This window comes from Archocentrus centrarchus, chromosome 7 (assembly GCF_007364275.1).
Source record: "Archocentrus centrarchus isolate MPI-CPG fArcCen1 chromosome 7, fArcCen1, whole genome shotgun sequence".
Taxonomy (NCBI): domain Eukaryota; kingdom Metazoa; phylum Chordata; class Actinopteri; order Cichliformes; family Cichlidae; genus Archocentrus; species Archocentrus centrarchus.
The window spans coordinates 6,807,629-6,827,850 of NC_044352.1; the positions used below are offsets into that span (position 1 = coordinate 6,807,629).

Sequence of the window (20,222 nt, forward strand, 5' to 3'; positions counted from 1 at the left end):
TCACCTCATCTGACTTCAGAAAGCCTTTCTGCTTCTAAGGTGGGTCGTTTTGATTGTTGGGTTTTCTCTGTAATTACTGCAGGGCCTTTAGCCTACAATATAAAGCACCTTGAGGCGACTGCTTGTTGTCATTTGGTGCTACATGAATAAAACTGAATTAATTTAAAGTGTTTCTGATGAAAAGTTCTCCAGCTGCAGTGTTTTTCTCCAGGTCACAAAGCTATTACATGGCATTGGTCAGTTGCAGCAATGGTCCCGTCGTGCCATTAATTATGATGTTGCGGGAACAACACCAACATAGTGATATCAAATATGCCTCACGTTTTAAGTTGCTGGTTAGTACTTCATGCTGTGCTCAGCCTGGTACAGTCGCAGATACAACATATATTAAATTGTTTAATGAAGTTGGCTAATTAACAGCCTGAATTAGACCTGAATTAGTCTCATCTGCCTCACTGCTGCCAGGCTCCCATTCATTTTCTCTCACAAGTGATCGCAATGATTTAAATTCATGCGAACCTCAGACATGCCACCTTTACACCATGGCAACCACAACTAAGAGAAGGATTAAGTCTCTTTTAAGTCTGACCCCAAACACATTTGGGCTTCACAAGCATTTGAGGGATTTTGGAATGAAAAGCTGAAATATCTGCTCTATATCCATCCTGTCAGAAGACGAACTATATCGGACTGACCAGCAGCTTGTGAAAACATCAGCTACATTAAAGTCTTCTCCACTTAAATCAGAATTGTTACCACAAAAGCCCTGAAAGTTGTTTGACGTGTTGACAACCTCGCTAATGTATTTTTCTCTCCTTAGCTCATGTGAAGCTGTGCAAACTTAGAACCCCACAAGACTGGAAAGAGAGGGTGGAGAGGAAAAAAGAGGGGGAAAGAGTGTGTGTTTGGAAGTGGAAATGGGCAGCAGGGAGGAGGAATGTAAAACATTTGATACTAGTCCAGTTGCTGTTTACACAGTAGTCAGCCCGTGACATCAGAGTCCAGACCTTATAAATGTCAGCAGGCGCAAGAAGGAGCAGTTAGCAAACAGCTGCACTGGTCGCACCACACCGTCACACAGTTCAGTGAGACAGACCGAGCTCCATCAGCAACACGAGCCCTCATGGACCGACAACTGTGTGACTGTGTGATTGCTTTGGCTGTACTGCTGTGTGTGGCTACACAGGTGAGGCCTCCTCCAGCTTATTTGCAGTAATCTGTTCAGAGTGAGACTTTTATCAGAGAGTACTGTAGGTTTGTAATGTTAAACTATTTGTTTTCTTCCTTTATTGGTCAATAAATTTCTGCCCAGGAAGAAGTAAGCCAGAGTACCAGAGTGTTTTCATTTATTGATTCATTAAAAAAATAGTTCTTTCATTTAGTATATTTATTGATCTTTTCTGAAAGGAAGAAAGCATCTGGCTTGATTTTATTATAGTGATTTGAAACAATAGTGAGACTGATTGAAGCCTTCCATCAGGAAAAGGCGCTCAAATATGATGTATTAGATCAGCAAGACTGTTATTGTTTTATTTATTTATTACTCATTTGGTTTATCAAATGGCAGAAATGGAAGTGAAATCAAAATTAACTTGTCATCAAACTGCTATTTAAACTTCATCACACAGACTGTAATACACACAACATTTATATGATCAGGATTATCATGTTTCTTAAAGGTTTAAAGTTGATTAAAAGTAAGGAAAGTAAGTCCCAGCAGTGTGTTATTCTGCAGTTATAAAGGAGTTAGAATAGACGCAGACTGTATTTGTTTACAGTAATTTTACCGTAAAAGCTTGAAGGCTGGTCTTGTAAAGTGAAAGTGGACTTGGCCAGACTTTGCCAGTATTTTGGCTCCATCAGACACGTGTAATTGGAAGCAGTGGTTTGGCCTTACTGCTCTGGATACCGATGCAGCTTCTGAGAATGCTCATAATATTTTCTTTCCTTGTTTTCATAAGGAAATTTAGGAATCTGAACGATTGTTTAAACGAGGGTGATAATTTTGGTGCAATACATTTTTTTTTAACATTAGAACATCCATTTATGATGATTTTTGTCTCTCAGCTTTTTTAGGTTTTGTTGTATCATCTTCTAACTTGTTTCCGTGTTGTTCCTCCAGGTGCTGTGCCAGCTGTGTGACAGGCCATGCCTTTGCCCTGGTCCTGCTCCTCAGTGCCCCATAGGAGTCCCCCTGGTACCGGATGGCTGCCGGTGCTGCCACGTGTGCGCCCGGCAACTAGGAGAGTCCTGTACTGAGATGCTTCCCTGTGACAGTCTGAGGGGACTTCAGTGCGACTACAGTGCCAGCTTTCCCGGACTCCCTGGGGAGTGTGTCAGTGAGTGTCCCTTCTAACAAGCAAACACCCAGGCCTGTGTCTGTCTGCCTCAGCCAGTTTGCATGACTGGGACACATAAACAAACACTTGTTAGAGTCTGCTCAGACGAGTGGACTCAAAACTGCTGTTGTTAGCGCATTTCCTGTAATGAGTGCCCTTTGAGCATGATAAATTGCAGAGGCAACGCTCCAGATTGAAAAATGTCTCCTTCTGTTTCACAGTGAAGAGACCTGCATTCCCATAAAGCTATGTAACCACTTCCAGGGGCAGCAGCTCCTGTGCCTTTGCCTCGCTCTCTTGTTTTCCTCTGGTCCTTTCACCCAACTTAATCCGTCTGCTTCCTGATTAAGTTTCCCATGTCAATGGCTGAGCAAAGATGGATTCTGTGTTTCTAACAGGTCAGAAGACTCTGGGCTGTGAGGTCAATGGCATCATTTACCAGGAGGGGCAGTCGTTCCAGCCCTCCTGTGACACTTACTGCCACTGCAGGGGTGGAGGATTGAGTTGCGTTCCAGCTTGTCCCTTGAATGCCCGTCTTCCCACTCCAGACTGTCCCAATCCGCAACACATCCGACTACCAGGGAAGTGCTGCAAGGAATGGGTCTGTGAAAACCTTGAAAACACAGTTATTCAGGATGCAATTACAGGTAATGGATGCATGACTCTCTGATGCAGATGTTTACTGATATTTTACAGGTGGTGAAAATGGCATTTTGAAAATATTTACTTCCTTACATCAGATGAGAAGACTGACACTGCTCTCATGCCTGTACATAAACATGAGCATGGAGACTGTACAGTTTAGCATGGAATCTAGAAATAGGGAAAACCAGCTAGCCTGAGATGCGTACTTCCAAAGTGTTTAATCATTCCTTTAACTTTTCCTGACATCAGAGTTCGATGTCTACAACATATTTTCCAGTGTCTGGATGCAAGTGCCAGACATATGTTCATGTAGAGTATAACTTAGCTGTTGCTCACTGATGATCAATCCATATGTAATGTAACCCTTCATTCCTTTTTATGAGCTCTGTCACTGGTGGTCATGTCTGGAAGTTTTTACTGGAGTGTTTCTGTATTAAACAGGGTGTGTCAAGCCAAAGGAAAACTCCCAGAATCCAAATATAAACCACATTTTTCTTGGTCAAAACATAGTTTTTTTTTTTTCCCTCAGTCACCATGTTTCCCAGTTTCATAACAACAACCAAAGCTGTGCGATAATTAAACATATGAAACCATGTCAAGACTTCATTACTTCATTAAAAGGGGAGTGTGCGAGCACGAGATGGGTGTTAGGGAAATGAAGCCAGTCTAAAAACATCTGGAATTCCAAACAGTGTCTGACTCAAACTAAGTTATGAGAACAGCAAAGGAACATTTTGTTCTTCGATTTAAAAATAAAAGCCTACTCTGTCATCCTTGAAAATCAGCTGGTTATTATGACTTCTGCAGGGTAGTTTAGTGGGCTTTATTTGCACGAAAATGCACCACCAGAGTGAGTTCATTCTGCATCCAGTTTACTTTCTTTTAGATCAAAGGTTTTCAAACTCCACTTAAAGTCACGTAGAGATATAAAGAGACTGTCCACCCATAAAAATATTGCAGCAAGTATTGTAGTAATGAGAGGAGTCAGCTGCTCAGATTCTGTTCTGCACTGGTGAACATAAAAATTCACCTTTGCCAAGGAGGTGAGTTTGTTTTTATTTGTCTGCTTGGTAGCAGAATTATTTAAAAGTTATGAAAAAAGATTTACATGAACATTTTAGCAGAGGTGGGGCTTTGCCCAGCTTAGAAGTATTTAACTTTTGGAGTTGAGCCACATCCAGATTCAATAATATTTGGAAGAATTCTTTGTCAGTGTGAGATTAGACACTTTGGATCATATTCTCGGGTATACATATCAAATTTAAATAAGAACTGGGAGTCATCATTTTGTTTTTCCCCAAAATATACCAAACTATTTCAGATATGCTTCTGGTTTCTCAGACTCAAATCCTGCATGGTAGGCAGGGAATTTTCAGCTTCGATGAGGGGATACAGTCTCAGACTGCTACCGTTTCAGTTTTACTGCAGCAGCGATTAATCTCTTCAGCAGCAAGAATTCCTGTAGAGCAGGTGTATTCACTTAAGATTTAAGGAGGTCCTGATATAATTCAATGCAATATATTTTGATGTAGTCTAACAGTCGTATCAGTGTGTATATAGTTAACAACTGGCTGACAAACAAAAGAAAGTATAATTCAACAGTATTTCATCAAAATTTTATATTAATTTTCACACAGACCTGGAGGGTAAGCTAATAAAAACATAATAATTAAATGTTATTTTCTCCTTTCAAATAATATAAGGATTGCAGTCATAAATAATAAAAAAAAAAGAGCATTTGGAAGAACTATCTTCAAACAGTGTTTTTTAAAATAATTTAAAGGTTACAAAGTTTGAGTTTTCTCTTTTCTTCTTTTTTCCTGAGCTGCATTTCACATGTAAACCACATGTAAACGACTTCTTCGGACTTTTGCGTCTCGTCTCCTTGCTGAGTTTTGTTTTTCCCACGGGTTCTGATTAAATTATTTGATTGTTTGAGTAGCACCACGTGGGTTGAGTTACAATGCACCCGATTGGTCTTTGTGTTTCCCGTGAACGTACAATGACTGGAAAAGGCTGCGCAGATTAAAATAACCTTACCGTAATAATGAGAGAGATTACGCAGAGTAAAATAGAAAAGCTCCAAATTTAGTAACAGGATCGGGACTGCAGTCCGCCTATCGGAGATCTAGGACCTGCAGTGTGGTTGTGTAGATTTAGAAAAAGCAGTGTTCCTGGATGGGATAACTCACTATACACGAGCAACTGCAATACATATTCAATTCAATTCAATTTTATTTATATAGCGCCAAATCACAACAAACTGTCGCCTCAAGGCGCTTTGTATTGTGGGTAAAGACCCTACAATAATACAGAGAAAACCCAACAGTCAAAACGACCCCCTATGATCAGCACTTGGTGACAGTGGAAAGGAAAAACTCCCTTTTAACAGGAAGAAACCTCCAGCAGAACCAGGATCAGGGAGGGGCAGTCATCTGCCGCGACCGGTTGGGCTGAGGGGAGAGAAAGACATGCTGTGGAAGAGAGCCAGAGATTATAATCAATTAATGATTAAATGCAGAGTGGAGTATAAACAAAGTACATAAGGTGAATGAGAAGAAACAGTGCATTATGTGAACCCCCCAGCAGACTAGGCCTATAGCAGCATAACTAAGGGATGGTTCAGGGTCACCTGATCCAGCCCTAACTATAAGCTTTATCATAAAGGAAAGTTTTAAGCCTAATCTTAAAAATAGAGAGGGTGTCTGTCTCCCGAATCCAAGCTGGAAGCTGGTTCCACAGAAGAGGCGCCTGAAAGCTGAAGGCTCTGCCTCCCATTCTACTCTTAAGTATCCTAGGAACCACAAGTAAGCCAGCAGTCTGAGAGCGAAGTGCTCTATTGGGGTGATATGGTACTATGAGGTCTTTGAGATAAGATGGGGCCTGATTATTCAAGACCTTGTATGTGAGGAGAAAAATTTTAAATTCTATTCTAGATTTAACAGGGAGCCAATGAAGAGAAGCCAATATGGGAGAAATCTGCTCTCTCTTTCTAGTCCCTGTCAGTACTCTAGCTGCAGCATTTTGGATCAGCTGAAGGCTTTTCAGGGAGCTTTTAGGACAGCCTGATAATAATGAATTACAATAATCCACCCTAGAAGTAATAAATGCATGAATTAGCATTTCAGCATCACTCTGAGAAAGGATGTTTCTAATTTTAGAAATATTGCGCAAATGCAAAAAATCAGTCCTACATATTTGTTTAATATGTGCATTGAAGGACATATCCTGGTCAAAAATGACTCCAAGATTTCTCACAGTGTTACTGGAGGCCAAAGTAATGCCATCCAGAGTAAGTATCTGGTTAGACACCATGTTTCTAAGATTTGTGGGGCCGAGAACAAGAATTTCAGTTTTATCTGAATTTAGAAGCAGGAAATTAGAGGTCATCCAGGCCTTAATATCTTTAAGACATTCCTGCAGTTTATCTAATTGATGTGTGTCATCTGGCTTCATTGATAGGTAAAGCTGAGTATCATCTGCATAACAATGAAAATTGATGCAGTGCTTTCTAATAATACTGCCTAAGGGAAGCATGTATAATGTAAATAAAATTGGTCCTAGCACAGAACCCTGTGGAACTCCATAATTAACCTTAGTGTGTGAAGAAGACTCCCCATTTACATGAACAAATTAGAGTCTATGAGATAAATATGATTCAAACCACTGCAGTGCAGTACCTTTAATACCTATAGCAAGCTCTAATCTCTGTAATAAAATGTTATGGTCAACAGTATCAAAAGCTGCACTGAGGTCCAACAGGACAAGAACAGAGATGAGTCCACTGTCAGAGGCTCTAAGAAGATCATTTGTAACCTTCACTAATGCTGTTTCTGTACTGTGATGAATTCTGAGACCTGACTGAAACTCTTCAAATAAACCGTTCCTCTGCAGATGATCAGTTAGCTGTTTTACAACTACTCTTTCAAGAATCTTTGAGAGAAAAGGAAGGTTGGAGATTGGCCTATAATTAGCTAAGACAGCTGGGTCAAGTGATGGCTTTTTAAGTAGAGGTTTAATTACAGCCACCTTGAAGGTCTGTGGTACATAGCCAACTAATAAAGACTGATTGATCATTTTTAAGATTGAAGCATCAATAATTGGAAAATTGTGTAGTAATGTATGCCAGTCCGCCCCTGTTATCCAGATAAATCGAGTTATACAGATATAACAGCTAACAGACAGCAAAACACTGTGCTCCGAAACAGGAACAGGAAGTGATACAATACCGCAGTGAGAGCCAACACCAAGTGACAGTGACATATAATGCATAATATATGCATATGTATATAATGTATATGCTAAACTACACTAAGAAAACAGGCTTTAAAAAACCAACACAAAACAAAACAAAGAAAACTTGAACTTAAGAAAGTTAATGAGTACCAAACTCTTCTATTAATTAATCAAAAATTTCACCAAGCTTGGAATCACATAATTGTCTACTTAAAGCAAGAGTAACTTTGGCTTTGAATGTTCCTCTTAATCTGCTCATTGTTTTGTGTGGTTTTTCCTCCAGCAATGAGACCGGATAAGTTATGGCCATCTCTGCAGAAGCATCCCCTTCCAAAGAAAAAGTTTTCACCTGCCTCCACTTGCACAGAGCAGAGCACCCAGTGGAGTGCCTGCTCCCAGAGCTGTGGGGCTGGGGTCTCCACGCGGGTTTCTAATCTGAATCCTGCCTGCAAGCTGCAAATAGAAACTCGCCTCTGTAAGGTGCGGCCTTGCCACAGTTTTCAGCCCTCCCAAAGGAAGCCCACGGTGAGTGCTCACAAAACCACATGTATTCATGCCTTCAGATTTGACCGTTGTTTTCAGTTTTACACATGCTCCTTTCACAGCTGGAAAGCGAGAGTTCAACAGAATCACAGAGTGGTTCAGGTTTTTTTCTGGCATGCATTGATTTTTAACACAATATCAGAAAGTAAAAGTAAGATTTAGAGATAAATATGTAAACACCTGATAACAAACTGTCTGGTTAAATACCACAAAGAAATGTCAAGAGAGCAGTTCCTTTTTGTGTTTTCATTTCTGTAGTCTGCAGACCTTTTCACATATAAAGTTACTGAAACAGCTTTTATTTTCATCACTGGGGGGAGGGGACTCCTCTAGATCCAGACTACACTAAGAAAACAGTTGAATGTTAAAAGTGCTAGAAAAAAAAACAACTTTTTACGAAGTTGTTCTCATTAGTCACAGAAATATTGTGGGGTTGTGATGCAGCAGAGTGGAGCTGGCCTTTCTGCAGTCAGTGTTTATTCTTTAATTAACTCTAACTACCACCTTTCCCTGACCTTAAACTGGTGTTTGTGTTACATAACCATACCCCAAATACTTTTTTCTACAGCCACTATTGTCACCATAGCTTAGCTGAATTATAGTTATCACGACCAGATATTTTGCAGGATTTAATCCTACAAAATTTAGGCCTATGTTCATTACTAGAAATAGCGTTATGGTTAAGGTATGCTAATTAAGTTATGGTAGTGATATGCAGATAAAAGCCATAAAGGCATCAAGACTATAAAGGTCAAAATCTGCATGTATATTTAGAATACATTTTGCTATTGTATTCTGTTCTTCAAAATGTGTTTAAACCTTCTTCAAACAGGTAGTCACTGAAAAGTCTAGACCAAATGTAGCCTAATCAGTACCCAATCAGACATCTTGAAACCTTCAGCCTCACCAGATCATTGCACTGATCTGCTTTTTCCTCTTCTTGCTGTTATTTCAGTGGGGACAGAAAGGACACTGCAAGGCCAGCTACACGTCACCGGGGCCCATTCGGCTAGTTCACCAGGGCTGCTACAGCACTCGCGCCTACCAGGTCCGTTACTGCGGCCAGTGCACCGACTCTCGATGCTGCACACCGCACCAAACCAGCACTGCTGAGGTGACCTTCAGATGTCCCACTGGCAGAATGCTGCAGCGAGCTGTGATGATGATCCACTCATGTGTCTGTCATAATAACTGCCCCTATGCACCTTTCACCAATCCAGCTCTGTGGGGATACAGACCCTGATCAGTGTGCATAAGAGCACTGACTCACTAAGAATATTAAGACTCTAGTGACTGATTCAGCATCTACAGATGGCTTGACATGAACAAAGAATGGATCTTGAAAAGAGAATATTACCATTTTCGAAAACTGTGACTGAGTTTGGATGAATATTGCGCTTCATACAGGGACTAAATATGCCCACACTTATTCACAGCTCACAACTTCTAGAAAGCATCATTCTGCCAGTTCTCGACTTCATCCAAGAGTCAAAAAGAAGCAAGTTAGGATAAATTTTAAAGAAATGCACTGATTTGGCTTTTTCGTTCCTCCCGGAGTTTGCAAGTAGAGCGATTCCTGATAATATATTGCTTTGGATGCCAAACATAATATTTTAAAATCACTCAAAACATCTTGACTTTTTCCAGCTCTTTAGGCTGAAGTTTGGGTCAGTTTTTGAAATGTACCTTAAATGGAAAACACTGAACTAAACTGCAATTCAGTTTTGGGCAAGTGGGTTAAATTAAACTTGTGCAAGTCTGTTGAATTCTTACCTGCAAAAAGAAGTCTATATTATAACTTAAGGACACGTGACCATGATATTAACTGGTCATAAAAATAGTTTTAAAAATTGACTGATATTGCTAACTGGCAACTTATGTTTATACATTCAACTTTCAGTGATGTAAAAACTGTAAATTCGTTTAAAAACATGTCCCAGAGAATGATTACAGCTTTTGCAATGACATGTTTTGCAGAGATATTCTCTGACGTGCGCAATGCAGCTTTTAGCTTTGTAAAGTTTTGTTTGTGACATTGCACTTCGATGTATTATTTTGGTGTAAATAACTGTAAAGAGATCCTGTACAGTGTTTTTTTTTTTAAAGTATGCCCTGTATTTTTTATTCCCACTGGATTTTGTGATAGAGTTATAATATTTTAGGTTATTTTTTAAGATGAAAATAAATAGTTACATTGTATAAAACATTTTATAATATGTGTTCCTCGAGTCATTCCTGAACAGTTTTTGTGGTAGGATGGGATGGGATAGCCCACTGCCACTTGGGGTGGGGGTAGGGAGGCTTGGCCTGCAACAATATTAAGGTGTGTGGGTGGTATCTATAAGAGTTTGCAAATGTAAGTTTTGAAACTGCTTGCACAAGCTAACTTTATTGTTGTTTTCCCTTGCATAACATTCTCATTCCCATTCAAGAGAATTTCTAGGGGTTGCATGACAGAGAGACACACTGCAGAATGTGCAAAACATAAATGCTGAAAACCCACAGATTCAGAGTAGTGTTGGAAGCAGAGGCGACAAAACTAGAGCTGAAAAAGTTTCCACTTCTCAGCTCGTTTTTATCAGGGTGGGGGCAAACAAAAGAGCATATAAACTTGCAAGTCTTATGAAAACTGTCACTTCTGCACAACATGGTTATGTTTTCCTGTTTTCAATAAAAGTAAAAAAAAAATCCTACAGTGATCTCACAGACCACAGGTAAAACACAGGAAGTCTGAATACATGTGTGGTTTAAATCTTTTGAGCCATAACGACAACATCAGTCACCGAGAAGGAGGAACTGATTAACTGCTGTCAAAGAGATGGTGAACAGTACTTGTATCAGCTTTGACTTTACAGGAAAATTCCTGCCGCCTGTCTACATTTTAGTTTTCATCATTGGCATGGTAGCTAATGGATGGGGATTGAGGTCATTGCTGCAGAAATGGGAGAAACTGGGGAATATCGGCATTCTTGTTTTCAACCTTGGACTTGCAGACATTTTGTATCTGCTCACGCTCCCTTTTTTGATGGTGTACTACTTCAAGAATGATATGTGGATCTTTGGAGATGCCTTCTGCAAGATCACAAGATTCTGCTTCAACCTGAATTTATACGGCAGCATTGGATTCCTCACCTGTATAAGTGTGTACAGGTACCTGGCTATTGTCCATCCAATGAGAGTGATGGGAAGAATAAGGGTCACTTACTCTGTGGCTATCTCAGTCACAGTTTGGCTGCTGGTGAGTGCTCAAAGCCTTCCAGATATGTTTTACCCCAAAGCATCCATGAACAGAACTGAGAAATGTTTTGATACAACTTCTAACCAACATATCGAAGATTATTTGAAATACAGCTTGGGACGGACACTCACCGGTTTCCTTATCCCATTGTTCATCACTCTGAGCTGCTATGGACACATGATTGCCGTTCTCTGCCGTAACGATAACATTGATGAGGTACTGAAACAAAGAAGCTTAAAGTTGTTGTACATCTTGATTCTACTGTTCTCTGTTTGTTACATCCCATATCATGTATTTAAAAATCTCAACCTCTGGTCGAGACGGGATGTAATTCAGGGGATGTGTCATAAATGGTCTAATGGAGTCTACATTGCTCAGCAGATAAGTCGTGGCCTTGTGTGTCTGAACAGTGCACTCAATCCTCTAGTTTACCTGCATCTAAGTGAAGATATTTGTTCCCAGTTCAGACAACTGTTCCAGCAAACTCGACAAGCTGTCATGAGTCTATATACCTCTACCCAAACTTCAGTCGTGCATACGTAAAATGTGCTGATTATTGCATCATCTGAGGCTGCAGCATATTTACTGAACTGGGTGAGGGTTTTGGATCTGTTGTATGATTTATGTTGCTTTTAATATGCTCAAAGGTCGTGTAAGAAAGAAGCAAACAAAAACTCTTGAGTGTTGCTTTTTTACTTTCTGAAATATATTGCAGGGACAGTGCATTGCATTTGTGATCAAAAGTGTCAAGCACTGGAGGTTTGCAGCATGAATGTGTGAAAAAAAACAGGATATGATTATGTATGCTTCACTGTTAACAGTTGGTTGACATTTACAGCACATCACAGGCATGTATACACCCTTAAAGTAAAGTTGTTTTCATATCTTTGAGGGGTTTTGAACAGGAATATTTGTCAGAGTGAAGATTTAAACCGAGCCTCCTCATTCTTGTTGTGCTGCCAAAGAAAAACTGAAGACATTTCTTGTATATTTTCTTTTTTTTAGTAACAAGTGCAAAGTTAGTGTTCTTTTTCCTAAAGTGTGTCTTTTTATTTTTATATTTCAGGAAAATAAATGGCTTTTTCTCCACCTAATGTTTATTTATAATGTATTTTAATGTAATCAGTCACCACTGATAAAACTACAGCTATCAGTGAACTGAATGGGGCACCTAAAGAAGAGACAAAAGACAGCAACTAAACTGCAAGACACAGGGAGACACTGTGGAGGCTGAAATCAGAAGAACAACTTTGTCACATACATGCAGTGAAATTCAGTCTCTGCATTTAACCCATCACACAAGGGACTTGCTCAAGGGCCCACAGTGGTGCTAATGAGAGTGGAGACAGGTGGCAGCACTTCACCATTCCCACCTCAATTTTCTGAGGGTTCTTCTGGTGCTTTCCCCCAATGGATTCAGATTCCCAGTGGTCTTCAGTCCATGGAATTTTTTTCTATGCAAGTGCATGCAAGTCCAGGAATTTGAACCGGCATCCTAAATAAATAAACATCAAAACATGAATTCAAAACAAAATAATAATTCTAACCGAACTCAGAATGCATGAATAATCAGGGAGCAAAATTCAAACTACAATAGTAATCAAAACTAAAGCTCTGGAATAATAATAATAATAATGAAAAGCAAACTATTGTGTAGTGTATTTGCTGTAATATACAAATTTCCCCATTGTGGGATCATTAAAGTTTTAACTTATCTTCTCTTATCTTAAAAACTCCAAAAATCTCAAAGTAAACCATCAGGACTCACAGATCATGACATGGTATATTATGTTTAAACCAAGTTCACCTTGAAAAAAAAAACGTGTTTAGCTGAATGTTTACTCTTAGAAATGACTATATTTTCACCATGAAAACTCAGATATGTTTGTGTAGTGCTTTTCCAATGATATAAAAGGGAAGAGTTGATGTGCACAAGCAAGCAAATGGGCAAAGTTTATGTGCATAATGCACAGGGTGCTGCACAGATATTAGATATCTCAAACACATGTTTCAAGGTGCAGCCTTTCAAGTAGGGACATGACCAGCCTTTGAACAAGTATGCCTTGTTTCCTTTCATGCCTTTCACTTTTAATTCTGCCACAGAGGAGAGAGGTTGTACAGGCTTCATTTCAGGAAAAAGAATGACTGGAAACTGTACATCCATTGAGTCTGACTACGAAAACAAATTCCTACCAGCCATTTACATCCTTGTGTTCATCATTGGTCTGGGAGCTAGTGGATGGGTACTGAAGTCAATGCTGCAGAAACAGAAGAAAGTTGGAAACAATGTGTTTCTTCTGAACCTCGGACTTGCCAATTTTTTGTTCCTACCAACACTCCCATTTTTGTCAGCGTACTACTTAATGAACAGTGACTGGATCTTTGGAGATGCCTTCTGCAAGATCACAAGATTCTGCTTCAACTTGAATTTATACGGCAGCATTGGGTTCCTCACCTGTATAAGTGTGGACAGGTACCTGGCTATTGTCCATCCAATGAGGGTGATGGGAAGAATGACTGTCACCCACTCTGTGGTCATCTCAGTCATGGTTTGGCTGTTGGTGAGTCTCCAAAGTCTCCCAGACATGTTCTACCCCAAAACATCCACAAACAAAACTAATTCAAATGTAAACAGAACATGCTACCATACCACCTCTAGTGAGTATATTGAGGATTACCTGAAATACAGTGTTGGCTGGACACTCACTGGGTTTGTTATCCCATTCTGCATCTTACTTGGCTGCTATGGACATGTGACCGTTGTTCTCTGTCACACAAATACCATTAAGAAAGTTGTGAAACAAAGAAGCTTAAACTTGTTGTTCATCTTGATCCTTCTCTTCTCGGTTTGTTACATCCCCTATCATATTTTAAGGAACCTCAACCTTTATTCAAGAGGACTGAGAAAACAGAGCATATGCCCTAAATGGAATAATGGAGTCTTCAGTGCTCATCAGATAAGTCGCGGTCTTGTGTGTCTGAATAGTGTTTTGAACCCTCTTGTTTACCTCCATATAGTGGATATTCCCGCTCAGCTCAATCAGTTTCTTCGGCGATCTCGTCGAATGTTTGATCGTCTGACTATATCAAGCTACGGCCGTACGCCTGTGACACAGTCTGCACAAGATTAACAAGATTTGAACATTAATTCATTGCTGACTTTGACTTTGTTATTTGTCATCTAAAAAAAGGCAGAATCAAAGATTTTTTTTCTTTGTATATAAAGTGCAGTGGGAATGATAGTGTATATACATGCATATTTTTGTTTTAGTAGGTATTGATCATGGCTGAATATTGCACAATCTGACTGCTGTCTGGATGAAGGACCTGTGATCTGTTCTAAACAGTGGCCGTAACGGCCTGCAAAGATTCTTTTGTTTCTGTGTTTGCCACATTGCTGTAGGCCTGTGTTGAAATTGTTACAAATAAACAGTGCATTCAGAAGAAACTGCTCCACGTCTCTTTGTTATTACAGGTCTGTGAAGTGAAGATCATGTAATCAGAGAATGACTAAAACCCAATGGAATGCAGTTTCTATGGTAGTTTAAAACAGTGTTTTTCAACCAGTCTGCCGCGGCACACTAGTGTGCCGTGGGAGATCGTCAGGTGTGCCGTGGGAAATTATCCAGTTTCACGTAATATGCCACGAGTCTCTGTGCTGTAGTAGTGACTGGGAGCATAATCATGTAATACTCTTCCATATCACTAGACTAGACAGCAGCAGGTAGCGTTGTACATAGAGACAAGAGAATTGAGCTGCGTTTCCATACGGAACGACTCCCCGCGATTTGACGGCATCTCCATTAGAATCAGGTACACTTTGCGATCCGAGGCGATACAATGTGACGCGGAGGACAGCATGCCACTGATTGGCCAGGGAGTGTCGTCACTAGGAGGCATGAGAGCGACTCCTTCACCACAATCATTTTTAAAACCCCACAGCAAGAAACTGGAGGCATGCAAAGCACCGGTTAAATGCCCAGACCGACAGGTCACAGCGGTAGTTTTGCAACATGAGAGCCATCTGAAACGCTCACACAGCAAACATATTATAACTATACTGCCGGGCGATCGCTGCTACTAGCCGAACAGCTGGTTAGCACAGAGCCTGAGGCGGCTGATCAAAGGAACTTTGAGTTACTGCAGTGGTTCTCAAATCCAGGTCTCATGGCCCGGTGTCCTGCAGGTTTTTGATGTGTCCCTGATCCAACACACCTGAATCAAATGGCTGAATTACCTTCTCAGTATGTAGTCAAGTTCTTCACAGTCCTGCTAATGACTTCTATATTTGACTCAGGTGTGTTGAAGCAGAGACACATCTAAAACCTGCAGGACACTGGGCCACGAGGCCTGGATTTGAGAACCACTGAGTTACTGTAATACCGTCCTATCGGAAAAATTCAAACGGTTTATGAAAGCTGAGAAACTGCACTTCACAACCAATATAGAGTATTACTGTGGTGTTATTACGGCAATTGTTGCCGTAACTCTGCGAACGGCGGTACTTTTGAAGTACAAGCTGGTTATGACATGTTCGGTGGTACAGGGTTATAGTTAACAATAACCTTCATCCGTTAAAACATTGTTCGGGGTCTTATGCAAGATGATGATATTAAACTGGCATTAGCTGTGAGCTTGCCTCTATCTCATGTATTGTTCTGTTGTGTTATTCCTGGTAATAGAATGCTTTTGGACAGAATTAGAGTTTGCAGAACACTGAAGTTTTCTACTATAAGACCACATTGTTGTGGCATTTGTTATGTTCAAGCTGTGTTTTTGAAGTGGACATGTTAAGTGCACTTTTTATTTGGAAGAAGATATATATTATATGATAAAGTTCTTTTTTGTGTTTATTTGATTCCTATTCAAGACACTTTGATAAGAATGACTATATTGTTAATATAGGCTACAGAGTATCATTTTTTAAACATTTTTGGCTGGTGGTGTGCCTCGTGATTTTTTTCAATGAAAAAATGTACCTCGGCTCAAAAAAGGTTGAAAAACACTGGTTTAAAGCATGTCAGTGAAAGGCTGTAGGTGATCTGTGTTAGTAAACAGATTTGCAACTTTTTAACTATCTTTGACTGAGTCAAGATCAACAGCCAGTTGCTAATGATATCTGATTTCTGATGTAAATATACTGCCACTTACAACAGCAGTACTCACACAGTGTTAGATTGAGGCCGAGTTTCATATTTAGCATGTTTTACAATCACTGACGAGGTCATGTGTTTTTGGATCATAGTTAGCATGAAATACTCAAACAGGGTGTAACTGCATGTTTGAGAAGTCATTCAAAGGCACTCAAATACCATACCTGTCAAGTTGTGTATTTAAAAACACGGAAAATTTTCCACCGCTGAAAATAGAAGTCGCTATGACGTAATCGCCTAATTTGCATAATTGGTCATTTGCATGTAGTGCAATCGAGGCTGTAGGAGACAGGAAAAACATCTTTGGAGAGACAAATAGTGTAGAAAAAACCCCATCATAAATATGTTTAGAACTACAAGTAAACTTTTTGAAAAAACTTATTAACTTTAATGCTTTGCCTACACTGTAAACCCAGATTTTGATTCCACTTCAAAATATTGAGTTCATATTACTTAAAATTGCCTAGAATGTGAACATTACTTGTTAGTGGTGAGTAGACTGTACTTTGTGATGGTCTATCTTATTGTAATCATGTGTTTGAGTTCAAACAACTTAATATCATCAAGTTTTGCACCTGCTAAAAATCTCGTTTATACCAGTTTTAACAGACTGCATTAATGCGCAGCTGCATGGTGGCATGATGGTTAGCAGTGCTACCTCACAGGTAGAATAGCTATCTGATAGTCTGGGTTCAATTCCACCTTAGCCTGGGACTCTTGCTGTGTGGAGTTTGAATGTTCTTTCTGTATCGGTTTCCTCCCACAATCTGAAGACATGCAGTTACTGGGGTCAGGTTAATTGGTCTCTCTAAATTGCCCACAGGTGTGAATGGTTGTCTGTGTCAGCCCTGCAACAGGCTGGTGACCTGTACGGGGGTGTACCCTACATCTTACTGCCTTGTCAGCTGGGATAGGCTCCAGCCCCCACCACCCCCCACACAACCATGAAAAGGATAGGGGAATTGATCGATCAAAAGACATTTTATTTTTTCATGAACTATAAAAGATAAGTTGGTCAATTAGAACATACAATTTAGTTCAATTGGAAATGGAGTAGTGCTTACTTAACAGGCTGAGTTAAATGAACTGTTTCATTACTTAAAAAATTTAAGGCAACGAGTTACCTTGGTTTTTTTAAGTAGATTCAACTTATCCGGGTTTACAGTGTAGACCCACATTACATTTTGTTCATTCATTACATTCAATTTTGTCCCGTATTGTTTAATGTTAGAATATTAAATTTAACGAAAACTGCTAGCTACATTCAATCCTCTTCCTTTATCTGGGCCACTGTTGCCAACTTGTGTAAGAAAACTCGCTGTCCCCTGTCTCAAAGGTTGATAAAGGCCGAAGTGAGGTCCGGGGATGGGAGCAGAGGGAGCGGGTAGGCAGGCTGGGTGTTTAAGTGAGGTTCGGGGGTTGGGGTGTTGTGCCAAAAAGTGATCGTCTGCCAAAAAGTGATTGTCCATATTTAAACTGTTGTAAATGACTTGCTGACCTATAATCTGTGAAAAATATGTCAAACATATCTCTCGTGAATGATATCAAGTCATTTTGAGTAAGAAACAACATTTATGTCACAAGGTAGAAGCTGCAATCAGTTTTTGGCAGCAACTTTTATATATTCCTTATTTATCAGGGTAAAAACTGTGATTGGCCAGATTTTTTAAAGAGATATGTGGCCAAGAGGGCAGCAGAAATCAGAACAAATATGACATTACACTCTATAAAGATATTTTAAGTGACCAAAGAGGACTGGATTTATTATAATGTACATGCAATAATGCAGAGTCATAAACATACTTGAATAACAGGTCATTTCTTCATTTTATATCTAAGCCCTTCATAAATCCTATTGACTACGCTCTATTCACCAATATGAGCAAATACAATACACATAAAAGCACATAGAAACATCAAAAATCACTTTCTGGCAGACGATCCCTTTTTGGCACAACACCGGCTGTCGGCACTAACCTTGCCAGAACTGCCACCCAGGCTACTGCAGGTGGCAGTTTGCGCGAGGCTAGTGACAGAATTCAGTTTAGAGCAGCACTTTTGAAAATCATTATATAAGAATACAGGAAATTTACAGGAAAATAAAAATAGGGCGGGACAGAGGGGTAAAATACAGGAGTTTCCTGGCAAAAACGGGAGACTTAACAGGTATGACAAATACACACTTGGTGAGCTGTATCTACAGTAGCAGGACAGTGGCTTTAGATTTTGCTCTAAATCAGGGGTGTCCAAACTATGACCCATGGACCAAACATGGACCGCGTGTCTTGTCTATACATGTGTTATATTTTTGGCACTGAAAAAAATTCAGCATGCAACTCCTCTTTTTAACTCATGGAGGCAGTGTCGTGTAACATGTCTGCCAACTGCTTCAAAACCTGAAAAGGAAGAAGATTGAACGATTAACCAATCACAGCCCATGCTGTGTGTTGCCAACTTAGCGACTTTTCAGGACCCGTAGCTACTTTTTTTGTTTTTGTTTTATTTTGTTTGTGAGAAATTTAGCAACTTTTCCCAGTGACTTCAGTGACTTTTGGAGACTCTTTGAGATAGGCCAGAAAGCTGAAATCCTCCACCGGCGCTCTGTTCTGTGTACATAGTACGTCCAGACTTCACTTCTGCACCGAGGGGTCACAGACGGAGCCCTGTACCACACGCTTCCCAGCTCTGCAGGAGGTCATGGTTGGCAGCACCATTGCGCAAACGAAGCGGTATACAGCAGTTAGCGCTGGTGAGTGCAACCACCGTTCTGGGGATTTTGCTGCTATTGAAAAGAACATGTTGCTCTTGACCCTGATGACGCTCCACCTTGTAGTATCAGCTCAGTTAAGGGGTAGGAACACTTGTTGTGTGGGTCATGTAACGGAAAAGGGAGGGGGAACATTTTAATAAACGGACAGGGTTCCAAACCGGATCGTAGGTGTCGTCTCTCACAGCTCGCAAAGGGTTAAGGTTGTCCCTAACAACGCGACACACCTCACCTGCAGCAACACCTGCAGCTGGATCTTTCCTTGTTGCTTAATTATCATATTGTTTTGTATACCTCATTCATGTGATTGTTGTATACTTGTTTTAAAATAAAGCTGCTTCAAAAAACCAAAAAAAAAAAAAAACACCTGCAGCTGGAGCTGACACAGCATCTCTCTCGCGCGCCTTTTAAACGGTGTCGTGCCAATAAATAAATAAATAGAAATAAATCAGTGATTTGCTGTTGTAAACTGGTGTAAATTCCTTTTTGGCCTTTAATCTGTCAAACATATCTGTCATTAATGATATGAATTCATTTAGAGCGAGAAAAAAACACTCCTGTCACAGGTAGATGCTGCAGTCATGTTTTGGCAAAGTGAATTTTATTTTTTCTTCATTTATCAGGGTAAAACATTTTTACCCTGAGATCTGGCCACGGGGGCAGCAGAAGGTGCAACAAATATAATATCACAGCTCTATAAAGAAATTTGACGTGACCAAAAAGGACTGGGTTGATTATACTGTAGATACAGTAACACAGTGATAAAGATACTTGTAAAACAGGTCATTTCTTTATTTTACTTATAAGGCCTTCATAAATCTGTATGTGTGTGTGTATAGATGTTTAAAAAGCATGCAGTAAATTGCTGTTTGGATGGGGAAATGTGGCTTGTAAAGAAACTTGTTTAACATTAGCAATGAAAGCCTTGATCAGGGAGAAGTGATGTCAACACAGGTCATGCCACATTTAATAAAAAAGGCAGGCTGAACAGGTGCAGCCTGCACCATGAACAAGTTCAGATTATCATCTCTGAGAAATCACTCAGTTGACTGAATGTGCTAAAGTTAAACAATGGTTTTGTGAATGCATCACTTTCATTTTTTCACCAATAATTAATGTAGATAATTTAATATATTTGTCGTTTTTTTCTCAGCACAAACACTTTTTTAGAGATATTTGGTCCTCAGAGAACAGCCACACTACATACATGATCGTATAGAATATGATGACTGCAGATTCAACACAGCATACATTAACGCAGGGTTGACACGGAGAACGCAGAGAACAAGGAATTAAATACA

General features: G+C 39.9%; 3 protein-coding genes across 3 annotated transcripts; all 3 read left to right on the plus strand.

The window, feature by feature from the left end:
- The first annotated feature begins 1,054 nt into the window (after positions 1–1,054).
- On the plus strand, positions 1,055–9,882 carry ccn5 (cellular communication network factor 5). Its single transcript, XM_030733954.1, has 5 exons — positions 1,055–1,186; positions 2,123–2,339; positions 2,738–2,986; positions 7,504–7,745; positions 8,719–9,882. Exons 1-5 carry the CDS (start codon positions 1,124–1,126, stop codon positions 9,004–9,006), a joined length of 1,059 nt encoding a protein of 352 aa, XP_030589814.1. The 5' UTR covers positions 1,055–1,123; the 3' UTR covers positions 9,007–9,882.
- A 679-nt stretch (positions 9,883–10,561) lies between these two features.
- LOC115783444 (P2Y purinoceptor 1-like) lies at positions 10,562–12,034 on the plus strand. The gene has a single exon (XM_030734264.1). It carries the CDS (start codon positions 10,582–10,584, stop codon positions 11,542–11,544), a length of 963 nt encoding a protein of 320 aa, XP_030590124.1. The 5' UTR covers positions 10,562–10,581; the 3' UTR covers positions 11,545–12,034.
- Positions 12,035–13,058: 1,024 nt separating this feature from the next.
- On the plus strand, positions 13,059–14,386 carry LOC115783473 (P2Y purinoceptor 1-like). The gene has a single exon (XM_030734304.1). The coding sequence runs from the start codon at positions 13,077–13,079 to the stop codon at positions 14,130–14,132; it is 1,056 nt and encodes a 351-aa protein (XP_030590164.1). The 5' UTR covers positions 13,059–13,076; the 3' UTR covers positions 14,133–14,386.
- The last annotated feature ends 5,836 nt before the right edge of the window (positions 14,387–20,222 follow it).